We start from the raw sequence: 12,957 nt of genomic DNA, 5'->3' as shown, positions 1-12,957 counted from the left end.
AGCATGAAGGGTGAAACCCTGAAGGCGTCTTATCTCATGTAGAGGATCAGTACGCCATGCACGGGAAGCTGTGTGAGAAACCACACCTGACAAAGTGATGTAGTGCACACACACACACACACACACACACATGAAAAACCTCTATCACCACAGTTGACAAAGATCTTTAGCGTTTTTCTATGAAAAATAAATGCTAACAGTAATGTAAAATTGAGGATGGATGCTGTTAAAATAAGGAGTTAGGATCAGCACGCTGTTGTAACTTTTTGATTTTTTCATCATTTTGAATGATTGTTCATTGTTATTATATTTGGGTCAGCTGTCGTCTCATATCTGACCTTTGTCACACAGCAGTCCTCCCCAGTTGACGTCGCACAGACATTGCCAGGGCTCTACGCAGATCCCGTTCACACAGCCGGGGAACGTCACACACTGGTCACACAGAGAACCGTTCCAGCCATAATGACACCTGGAGAGGCAGAGCAGACACACGTTTGCTGGGTTAACCTTCACAGCGTTGACTGTACGACTGCTGAAGGTAGAGATGCTTGTCTTTTCTTTTATTGAATGTTGTGGAACTTCAAACACCTTGCTCTGGTTTCAGCCGGACACATTTAAATACTTAACAGATGGATAATTCCACAGGTTTCATGCAGCTTTTAACTTCAGTAGTTCTGTTTGTGAAGAGACTGACTAGTAATGGCAGCAGTGACTTTCGAGTACACCACACCACCACCTGCCTACTGCCAGAGTGCACACATGTGGGATTCAAACTCCAGACATCTAATCTAAGGATAAAACAAATGTAATATGAAAAGTGCATGTTGGCTACACCAGAGAGAAATGGTATCATCTGTGAATGACTTGTGTAACTCGATTGAATCTCTTGTTGCGTCTTAATATAATGTAACTTTGTACATCGTGGGATTGATTTTAAATGTCATATCATTCCTTCCTGGTGTCTGCTCGGTAAGTGCCTGCGGTGGAAATGCCTCCATCTTCTTAAGTGTTCCCTCGACTTACTTGCATTCTCCAGGGTCAGAACAGAAGCCGTGGACCTGATGACAGCCCTGCCTGCACGACGCTGTGAACAAAACACAACAGTGACTGTGAAACAGAAGTGATGTTCAGTTGAGTTACTAGACATTTAAACCTGCAGGCTACACTGAATACTGGATCACTGCCAGTCAACGGGGACCTGGTTTCAAAAAAGTGCACCAAAAACGTTTCCGTGTAGGTACTGACGAAATCTCACGATGACCGCAATATATGATTGTGAGGTTATTTACTTGAAGAGTTCAACGACTCAAAGCTTTCAGTTGAACCCAACACTGAACCCCCTGAACTCTGTTGTGGTCGGTAACCTGCAGGGGGTAACAGAGGGACCCTGGCTAATGTTCTCGGAGATCCTGCTTCCCAGCAGTCCAATCAGCGACCTGCTGAGGAGGATGTCAGATTTAATAAAACACGGGCGGGATGGGCAAGGCTGCAGGATGTCCGTAAACTAGCCGGTGTCCTTCAGGGTTCCCACTCTGGTTTCCTCCGGTCACTTTTACCATCGCAACAAGATGGCAGCACTCCGAGGTCACGCAGCGAGGTCATCCAGCTGATGAGTCACAGACGGAGAAGAATCCCCCCCCCCACACACACATATACACACACACACACACACACACACACACACACATACACACATACACACACACTGCCCACTGAAGTCAACTAGTTATTCTTTACAACATGTCCTGTTTGTTTGTTTTTTCACCTCAGGTTTATTTACTTAATTTTATCTTAAATTCTGTATTAATTTATAGTTTGGATACTAAAATATTTCAATACGTTTATATATATGTTTTGGTCAAATTAAATTAATATTCAAGAAACTATAATATATATCTATTAGGAATACTTTTTTTATATATATATATATATATATATATATATATATATATATATATATATATATATAACACACATTACAACATACAAACAATTGTATGTTTATAAAATTTAAGTATGACTGAGGATATGAATCATGGAGAAGGGTGGGATTAAATAAGTGTATACTTCTTCCCACTCCATTTCGGACATCTGTTTGCCTTCTAGTTGTGTAATATTTTCAGTATATATTTTCTGTATGACACTTTCTGTTTTAATTTTGACATGTTTGAAATAAAAAAATGAAATAAAAAAACTGATGCATAGATGTGTGTTTGTTCGTGTGCTCTTTGTATGAACTATCTTGGGTTTACGCTGCCAAAAGAGCTTGGGGAAGGTAAGGACACACTTACTTGGTCAAGGGGCTGTTTGAGATCTCAGAGTCGGTTTCAGGGTTATTATTACTGTACATGCATTTGTTTGTGTGAATCCAACAACAACACATCTACCAATTATAGCCGACGGCACTGGTCGTAATGTGGGTCAAGTTTATTTGAACAGCACTTCATCACAGTTTTAAGAAGCTTCAGAAGCCAACATCAGAACGCAAAACAAGGACACCCTCATGGAAACCCTTTAAAGAACCACTAGAAATGAAACCCCCTCCAACGATAGGAGGTTAATAACAAGAGAGCAAAAACATGTTCTACTTTTTATAAGCAGTCAAAACCTGTGAAGCTTTGGTAAATACACTATATTAATACATGATGGCCTCATATTTGTCTGTTACACGTAGTCACCTTTTAGTCATGTATGTTTAATTGTTTTGTAAATGCTATATTATGTGCTATATTAATATAGACAGGATATCATAGCTGTGTTGTTTTGTGTTTTTTTGCTGTTGTGTTGTACAAATTTGAATTGATGCTTCTCCATCATTCCAGGCAGATATTGGTTTCCATTTAAATCCATATGGTATGAAAGTCAATTAGCAAACTATTGAAACTAGCCTGCGTTGTGTAATCCATCACAGTCAATGTCAAGTCAGATACCTCTTTGATCCCTCGCACTCACAATAAGAATAAACAATAATCGTGATGCACACGTTTTATGGGTGTTATTTGGGGCATATGGTGTCATGTATTCTAACACAGCACAGATTTAAGTTTCCTTTCTCACCTTCTTTGCACTCCGGCCCCGTCCAGCCCTCCATGCAGACCTTGGAGCCGCTGGGGTCACAGTTGAAGTGACCGACGAAGTCATCCCGGGCCCTGCAGAACATGTTGCAGAAAGGTCCATAGTAGTTTGAATCACAGCGGAAGCGAAGCCGGTAGTCCAGACTGAGAGGCCGCCCGTGGTGACGGTACATCTGCCACTGTTCACCAGGGTTCAACATGGAGGAGAGGAGGACTCGCTCAATTAACTGACCTGAGGGAGGCAGGGAGACGGAAAGGTATAGATTAGAACGCCGGAGCCACCATTTGTTGATATTTTGAGAGAACCGGAAGAAAGAAAAGAAAAGAAAAGAACTGTGTTTGGTGCTGACCAGGTATGTAAAGTGGAAATCTCGAGCCTTATTGTTGTTGTTGCTGAAAGCAGCTGCATGCTGCAGGAAACAACACTGATGAGTGTTGAGACCGAGTCTAAATAGTTACATTGTACACCAAACTAAAACAATGATCTGGAAGATAAAAGCTAAAATCCCACGCTGAGCTGAGGGGAACTGCAGTCTGGTGGTCATTCTCTGTGGATTTGTCATCTCTTTAACATTGTAGTGCTGCTTTAAAGATGCCACTTAGCATTAACAACTCTGTTAGGCATGTAATTGGAGCACATGGCTATCACATGTCTGGGTTTTTAAAAGGCTTTTTTCTTATCCACACAACAATGTTACCTGGTGTTTTAGATTGTATAAATAAATGTGTTTCATTTTGCTGAGGACAGGTAAAACAGAGAGGTGCATTTTCAAGTATATCTGTGAACTCCATCCATCGGCATCAGAGCATGATCACACAGCGACGACACTGGGAGTGAACTTGGGAAAAACAGTTCCACTATGAATACCGATGCAGACAATGGGCGGACTATAGGAGCAGAGAAAAGGGGTCGAGGGTCTGCAGAGAAGAGAGAGGCCTGAACAGCAGAGAGGACCAGACGAGGTCCGGGGCAGCACTGGGGCTGCTGCTCCTGAACCCCCGAGGGGGATTTCCCAGAGGCGCTGTCATCGCCAACTCAGTTATAATCTCCTCTGACAGGGTATTAACACACACAAAGCACCGAGAGTGTGTGTGTGTGTGTGTGAGTATACATGTGCGTCTCAATGTAGGCATGTGTGTATTTAACGAGATTTTGGATAAAGGGAAAGATTGTAAGATAGTAACATAGAAAAGGAAGCCTCGTTTGATGTACATGTAAGTCAGCGATGGAGAGAGGGAGGGTGTGTGTGTGTGTGTGTGTGTGTGTGTGTGTGTGTGTGTGTGTGTGTGTGTGTGTGTGTGTGTGACAGACAGAGGGGCAAACAGAGCCAAAGAGGAAGGGAGGCAGCTATTAGCGCACACACATAGCAAACCCCCGATGGAGAGATGAGATCACCGTGGTTTGACACAAAAGAATGAAAACAGGGGCACATATTGGCTGGTGGTGTGTGTGTGTGTGTGTGTGTGTGTGTGTGTGTGTGTGTGTGTGTGTGTGTGTGTGTGTGTGTGTGTGTTTTTAAGAGTGTAAAAGAGGATTGGGAACAGAGCGGACGCTGAGCGCCCCGTTAGCTCAGCCGTTGGCTCGTTCCTCCACCAGACTCTCTGCCTGCAGTCAAACCTGAGGGTTCACTTTTCCAAACACTCATCATGCTACTGCAGGGCTTCGTGGGTTTTTCATTATTTTATCACTCTGCTATGTCCGAGGGCTAATTTCATCTTTGCCCTAATTTCTCTGCAAAAAAAGAAGACGTGAGAGAAGAAGAAAAAAATAACCGTGTTATCAGCCGGCACAGCAGGGAAGGTGTATAATAAATGGGATTTCTTCTGTGGCAACACGGGAGATTAACAAGTGAGCACAAGCAGAGAGGAGGCCTGAGAGAAAAGCTCTAATAAACATCAGCAGCAGCGAGGAGCCCTTGGTGACACTTTACAGGAAAGTAAACAGCATATAAGCAGCGGACACACAGAGAGGGGATTGTGTCTGCAGCAAGAACACTTAAATCACTTTCTCTGGCTTCTCCTGATTGTCCCCCACTGCCAGCTGTTAAGTGCCTGCCCTTGACAGCGGCTGAGAAAAACACTGCAGGGGAGAAAACCTTTGGACTTGCTTTTCCACATCACCTGGACCGACAGATCAATAGAGTCGATCAATGGAAGCCAAAGATCAGCTGGATGGTGTTTGTGTAATTCTGAGAGCAGTTCCTGTTCTCCAGTCTATGGGTCCCAGTGAAACCATTCTCATCCGGATAAAAGCACTGAGTCTGAACATGTGGCTTGAATTTTATATAAAAGCTGGTCTCGATTATGATGCTTCTAAAGTTGAATTTCACGTCAATAATGTGACTGTTGGTGCTACACCAATACAGTTGAATCATAGGTGAAGCCTATTTTAACCCAAATACTTCCTTAAACCCAACCAAGTTGCTTCCTCTGAAGATGAAGGTTTACTTTGAAAAACTGGCGACCTGTCCACCGTGAACCCTGCCCTCGCCCAATGTCAGCTCCAGCCCCTCTTCTTGGGGTTTCCCTCATCTAGCAATTACTTTGGATAAAATGTTATCATGACCAAGAAAAGGAGGATAAAAGCTGTGGGAACAAGAACTAAGATGTTAAACTGGAATGATCCATTAAAAGCCAAAAGGTACGCCTATTATTTAAACACAACTCAGTGAAGGTCACCCTGTCAGTGCTGAAAGGACATCATATTTTCTCTCTATTTCACTGTTTCAGAGGTACTGTCGTGCTCAGTAAGCCTCTCTGATTAGCAGCAGGGCCCGGTAAGTGCAGTCAGACTGCTACAGGACGCCCCTGTTTGGGCTGAGCTAAGCTGCCCGCATAGTGAACGGCTTTACACCCAATGTAAAGGCTTTCAGGAGCTCAGGTGGAAACGGCAGATAATGCAAACAAGGCGTAAGCACTGGAGGGCAGAGAGATGGGAGAGGACAGAGAGATGGGAGAGGACAGAGAGATGGGAGAGGACAGAGAGATGGGAGAGGACAGAGAGGACAGGTGAGACGAACACAGTGAAGGAGAAGGACGCTTCCCAGTTTCTCTTTATCTCAGCATCTTTGGGAAACGACTGAGAGGGAGGTAGAGGATGGTGGGATGAAAGAGAGGACTGTGGCACGACAGGAATGAGGAAGTCATCGGAAACGTCTGTCTTCATCTGTGTGTGTGCGTGCGTGTGTGTGTGTGTGTGTGTGTGTGTGTGTGTGTGTGTGTGTGTGTGTGTGTGTGTGTGTGTGTGTGTGTGTGTGTGTGTGTGTGTGCGTCACGCTTTTTAAAGCATGCAGCTCACATTCCCCGTCAGGGAGCTTTTCCTGATTATGAGGAGAAACAACAAGGAGACGAGCAAGAAATTAAAGGGTCTGGTTAAAAGACCGTTTCACATCGTCTCACCGTGCTGAACCACACACACTCATAAACAAGCGCTCGCCAATTGATGGAAATGTGGCTTGTTTAGACAAGAGAGATATACAGCCCTACATATTCTGTCAACATTGAGTAATGACAAGAATCTGGCTTTGCGACATTGGTTTTAGCATATAAAAATAAGTATCACCTACTTGCAAAAAGCTTGCTTAGGTTAGATGCCCCTTAGATTGACCAAACATGGTGGAGCAGATTTGATCAGATATCATCCAGATGAAACTGAGGGTTTACAACGTACAGAGCTGATTCAAACAAGCAGAATACGTCTAAGAAGGAGGAGAATCATTAAAACACACCGCGTTCTTTCTTTCTTCTCCGTCTGTTGGAAAATGTCAAGCTAATTAGGACTTAATTGAGCCTCTCTTTCTGTTCCATGTTTGCACATATAGTGGAAAGGCCCACACACACACACACACACACACACACACACACACACACACACACACACACACACACACACACACACACACACACACACACACACACACACACACACACACACACACACGGCAGTTTCACCTGATTCTGACGTGTCGTTATCGTAGTCGAGAGCCTCCAACACCAGAGAGAAGGACTTCTGTGAAAGAAAGCACAGAGAGACATCAGTTTAACATGCGCCACATGTTTATGTTTATGAGTTTTATATCACTGTAAACAACAAAAATATAATTGGATGTTTTTGCCGATGGAGGCCAAAGAGCAGTCTTAACCCATGAGCAGTGTTTTTGACTTTTTTTGACGGCTTTTTTCTGATTAACTTAAGTGTCCATTGGGTCGCATACATGGCATCACTAACTGTGAGTCTTCTTTATTACCTGAACACGCCGAGGCTGCAGCTGAGTGCTGACTCAAGGAAACCACAACCAAGCAGATATGGAGAGAGACTGGCGTCGGTTCAGCGTGGTGACAGAGGACAACCCCCCCAAAACATACTCCTGTTCAATTTCATGAAGCAGGTATGTTAAGTCTTTGTGGCCTGAACCGCTGCCTGCAGGTACATCTTGTTTCAACATCCTTCCTCTAGGGGATGTGACTAAATCTAGATATTTTATTAAAATGCATAGGCATATGTAATGGTAAAGCAAGTCTATATAAAGCCATCCTTCAGTACACAAGCAGAGGACCCGGGCATAAGCTTGACATCTTCAAAAGATGACTTTCAGCCTGCAGAGATATCACACTCTGGAGAGATAACAGAGGACAGGTGTTTTTTTCTTCTGTCTCTCTCTTTTCTGATGCATTTCTTCATCTTATGGACTCAGAAATGAATAATTCAGACCAGCACTTTCCCCCCTACAACTCTAGAGTCTTCATCCTTCCATTCCTCCTTCTGTGAAACCCACCAGTGCTTGTCATGCAAATTGTTCCGCCATGTGCATTGTGGGTAAGGTTTCTCCTCCTAAAGGGCTGCATGGATGTGTAGTCACGTCTTTGCAGGGAGGGTGTATACTGCCGGGGGGGGGGGGGGCGGGGGTTAGACACTGTAGGAAGCAGGTGATGGGCACAGGAAGTGAGGGGATTTGGAGTGAGGTGAAAAAGAGGAGGAGAGGAGATGAAGAGTTGCTGTGAAGGTGCAAAGTGTTATAGGAGAGATAATTGATGGTGTAGAAAACACAGAGTCAGTGATTTGCTTCAGGTGGAGGTACGTCCAGCATGTCTGCACTGCAACAGACGAGGAGATGGGAGGGAAAGTGCCCGTACAGAAGGAGAAAATGACTGAGAAAACGCTAAGAAGAAGGGCAAAGAAAGACAGAGGAGTAACGATGCGAGGGACTCCTGGAGTTTGTCAAACTATCAGATGTGAAGAACAAAGAGGTCAGAGAGGGAGAGAGAGTCACAGAGCACAAAATAAATGATGAGATAAGAAAAAAGGTAGAAGGGGAAATGGCAGAAGATCCACACAGAGCGAGAGAGAGAAGCCATGGAGCTAATGAGATGTGCTGGGTTGCAGAGGGCATGCAGCTGGTTCATTAAGGCCGGCAGATAGCAGGAGAGCAGCAGATGGAGCAGCTGGAGTCGTTAAGCTTTGGCTTAAAACTCTCACCTGAAGTAATGTTTGGTATTCATGATTTACATCTTCACACGTCGATTCCACTCACATTAGTTCTATTGAGATTAGAGGTTTTAGAAGTATTCACTTTACGTACAAGTATCAGAGGTCATGTATACATTAATACCATTGGATTGTAAATACTGATGCCACAATATGTAACTAGTATATCATTGCCATGTAGATGTTAGAGAAGGTCAGGTCCAGTGTCCCTTCACTGGGTCAAAAGGTACATCTGAGGTGGGATGAGATGGTGGGGTAGGAAAGAAGAAGAACAGTCAAGCTTTTCTTTTTGGGCGGAATATCTCTTTGGTATCAAAACTATCAAAACTGATACAGCGGAACCAGAGATATTGTCTCTTTTTATTCATCACCTCCTTCTTCCGTGTCAACACCTGGCTGGCGCCTCCATTACCCACAATGCAACATGAAAACATGAACCGAGATGAGGAGCAGGCTACAGAAGACTCATAAACTTGGCCTGCTCAGACTTCTTAACCTTATCATCCTCCCAACCTCTCACCCTTCCTTCCATCCTTCCATGTGCCTCACCCTCTTTCTACCCGCACCCAGAGGCTCTCTGTTCCTTTGTTCTCTTACTCATGCCCCCCCCCCCCCCCCCCCCCCACCCTCACCTCTGCACCCACCAGTGCACGAGGCCAGGTAAGTTGTGATGTCGTCACCGATACAGGAAGGGTGTATCTACGGTAAGCCCTGTTGCTAAGGTTGGGGGTCCTGTATGGTTGCCAGAGAGGTCAAACTAACCATGGTTACCAAGTTACAATCACAACAACAACCACAGATAAGCTGAGGGAAGAAGTGTGTAAAACCATTAAGAGAATCACCCGCATTAAACGCTTCCTGACAACCTTTCCAAAACACGCTCACATGGACACCGGAGCAATTTTGTTTTGCAATCACACAGTCGGTGACGTCAGAGAGACCTGTGACCATTAAAGGCCGGCCAAGGCAAAGTGAACGTGTCCAGAGAGGAAAATTAAACAGTAAACATCACAAAAGAAGACGGCGATAAGATCACAGTCAGCGACGAAATGATATTTATACCTCGTTCCGACTCAAACAACATCTCAGCGTTCATTTGTACCATTTAACGGCCAAAGTGATGACAGGGGGGAAATGATGTCATGGGAAAGGTGTGTGTGTGTGTGTGTGTGTGTGTGTGTGTGTGTGTATGTGTGTGTGTGCGTGATAACTACAGAGGAGATAAGGATTAGCCCGGCAGTGGACAATACTTGAAATGATTTCTGAACTTCACAATGAAAGAATGGCCGACGGTCAAATTAAAGAGAAAGCTACTCTCAGCCCCGCGAGCATCTGAGCCCTCTCGTTTCTCTATTGTTCATTTTGACCTGTCATGCCAGGAAAAGCACAGGTGGAACTAATAGCATGACTCTGCTCTGTTCCAGCAATGAATGTACTGCAACGCATTCATTTCTAACCAGTTGATTCATTCATTTCTAATTAGTTGATTAGATGCACCTGTGTTTGACCAATCAAAAGGTCTGCTGTGGAAAAGAACGGTGTGGTTAAGATGGAAAGAGGACATTGGATTCAGCTCAGGTGCATTCATAGCTGCATATTTGCTTATTTAATTATTTAATGGGGGATATAAATAGTCTAGTATAGTTCCTGCTTAAATAGTGCACTCTCCAAAACTCTTCCTGTTTGATGTAATCGGTGTAAGACTCTCATTATTTCAATATATATATATATTTTATCTCTGTCCAAATATTTTTAGACAAAATATCAGATAATCTGACATCAATAAATTGTGTGTTCAGAAGAACACAATTATAGCCAGATGCTGCTTATTTTTTGCACTTTTTGCCTGTCTCAGCAAGCTGCCGTACAGAAACTAACAGTTCTCACCAGTCATGAAATGTGCAGAAGGTCTGCGTCTGGCATGGCCGGAGAGAACTGGGGTTTCCCAAAAACAAGACATAATAAAAAGAGTCCGTCCTGACGATAAATCGTCCCTCCCCTCCGGCTGCAGGCTGTCTGGCTGCCCCCCTCACATTAGTCTAACTGGTAAAGCTCAGGATTAGAGCGGAGTAGATGCTAATTCAAACCAATGTGCAGACAGTTGTGTTGGTATGTCAAATTCTATTTAATGAAGGGTTTAAAAAAATCCATCCTCCAAACTCCACCACTGCCTCTGTCACTCCAGTTTCTCAGCCTGACCCGGTGCTCTCGATCCCTCCCTCCCTCCCTCTCTCCCCCCTGTCGGTGCCCCCCTCTCTCCCCCCTGTCGGTGCCCCCCTCTCTCCCCCCTGCCTGCCATCCCTCCATCTCTCTCTCTCTGTCTCTCTCTCAGACATGGGCAGGGTAGGATATCCCGACAAAGCCAGGCTGTACAAACACAGCTCTACGACAGGAAGAACTCCCAGCCCTGAGAGAGGAATTTCCCCTCAGAGCTCACACACTAATGAACACGCACACACACACACACACACACACACACACACACCCAATATACCCGGGTAGATTGCTAATCTTTATTTTTCCATTTACAAGGCTTTCATTCAGCCCTGAAAATATTAGTCTACCAACTACAATGGAGATTGTAGTCGATAAAAGGTGTCATTCATCATTTTAGACAACAGGATTTGGTTCTTTAATCATTTAACAATAGGTACAAGCTATGGAGCCCCCAAACTGACCGGGCAACACTTTATTTTATGGATCTGAAGTTTTCCTGTTTCCTGGAAAGAAAGGTATAATTTGGTACAAACAATAAGGAAGGTAGCGACATTGTTGTGTTATTTCACTAACGTGAATTTAAGATTAGCTGTAATTTGGTGGCAGCGGACACTAGTTGTGAGCACTTATAATCACTTTCTAAATTGATATGGCAGACAGCTGCTCATTTACCCATCAAGCGTTTGCAGAGCAACATGAGCATTAGCAAATATTGGATATTCACCTGGTGTCCACCTGGTGAATATAAGTCTCTCTCGTTTTTAGCTCCATCTTTGGTCACCACCAGCTCCTAAATATATGGCCCTTTAGCAGCTTAACGCTCCACTTTGTTCACCAGCTGGTCGTTTACTGTCTCCGTCTGCTGAAAAACCAGCCATGAGTCCGTTAGAGAGAATCAAACAGTAAAGTCACAGCCGGACAACAAAACAATGAGCTGAAACTCACAAAGCTCCATAAATATGCTTATTCAGTCAGGAAGTAATTCACTTGTACCAATTAAACACAACCTCTATTTCCCCTATAATTAGCACCAAATTAAAGAAAAAAGCTAATTATGCTTCTCTGTCCGTATCTGTCAGTGGCTCACTTTAATGTTTAACTCTGTTTTCCCTTTTTGTTTTGGTCTTTCATCATCCACCCACCCACCCACCCATCCATCCATCCACCCATCCATCCATCCATCCATCCATCCATCCACCTATCCATCCATCCATCCATCCACCTATCCATCTGTCCATCCATCCACCCATCCACCCACCCATCCACCCATCCACCCATCCACCCATCCATCCATCCACCCACCCACCCATCCATCCATCCACCCATCCATCCATCCACCCATCCATCCACCCACCCATCCATCCATCCATCCACCCACCCATCCATCCACCCACCCATCCATCCATCCACCCACCCATCCATCCATCCACCCACCCATCCATCCATCCACCCACCCACCCATCCATCCACCCATCCACCCATCCATCCATCCACCCATCCACCCACCCATCCACCCATCCATCCATCCACCCATCCATCCATCCATCCACCCATCCATCCACCCACCCATCCACCCACCCATCCATCCATCCACCCATCCATCCACCCATCAATTCATCATCCATCCATCCACCCACCCATCCACCCACCCATCCATCCATCCACCCATCCATCCACCCATCAATTCATCATCCATCCACCCATCCGTCCATCCATCCACCCATCCGTCCATCCATCCACCCATCCATCCACCCATCCATCCACCCATCCACAAATTCACCCACCCATCCATCCATCCACCCATAGAGGTTAACCTTTCCCTGCCTGACCACGAAAGGACATATGGTTTGCATTCCTCCTGATGCAAATGAAAAAATACAGGAATGCACTCGTCTTTGTTGTTGTTTTCATGTTTTTCTTGGTATTAATGGGCTACAACTGCATTTTGTTTTGCATTCCTGTGTTGCACAATGACAATAAATGAATGATAATGAATCCTTGAATAAATCCTAAAATATAATCAACTGACACATTTTTCTCGTCTCACAGTTCATAAACATCAAGTAAAGTCTGCATGCAGTAATTAAACAAATGCACTTAAGCCTTTATGTACATATAAAACATCAGAGCAGTCAGACGTGCGATAAAAGTGTTAGTCACATATGGAGGCAGGAGACTAAT

At 44.5% G+C, this 12,957-nt stretch overlaps 1 protein-coding gene across 1 annotated transcript in view; it reads right to left on the bottom strand.

Annotated features, from left to right (window-relative positions):
• LOC311020002 (uncharacterized protein) overlaps nucleotides 1-12,957 on the bottom strand; it is a 34,650-nt gene that overhangs the window by 8,986 nt on the left and 12,707 nt on the right. The window contains exons 3-6 of the mRNA XM_084019717.1: nucleotides 7,026-7,083; nucleotides 3,058-3,306; nucleotides 1,024-1,084; nucleotides 339-469 (exon numbers count right to left, since the gene is read on the bottom strand). Coding sequence (XP_083875843.1) covers nucleotides 339-469; nucleotides 1,024-1,084; nucleotides 3,058-3,306; nucleotides 7,026-7,083 — 499 coding nt within the window. The remainder of the gene's footprint in view (nucleotides 1-338; nucleotides 470-1,023; nucleotides 1,085-3,057; nucleotides 3,307-7,025; nucleotides 7,084-12,957) is intronic.

Source organism: Eutrigla gurnardus (genome assembly GCF_963514095.1).
Source record: "Eutrigla gurnardus genome assembly, chromosome: 10".
NCBI classification, from domain to species: domain Eukaryota; kingdom Metazoa; phylum Chordata; class Actinopteri; order Perciformes; family Triglidae; genus Eutrigla; species Eutrigla gurnardus.
The sequence above is the reverse complement of the archived record's forward strand: the minus strand, read 5'-3'. Positions and strand labels throughout refer to the sequence as shown.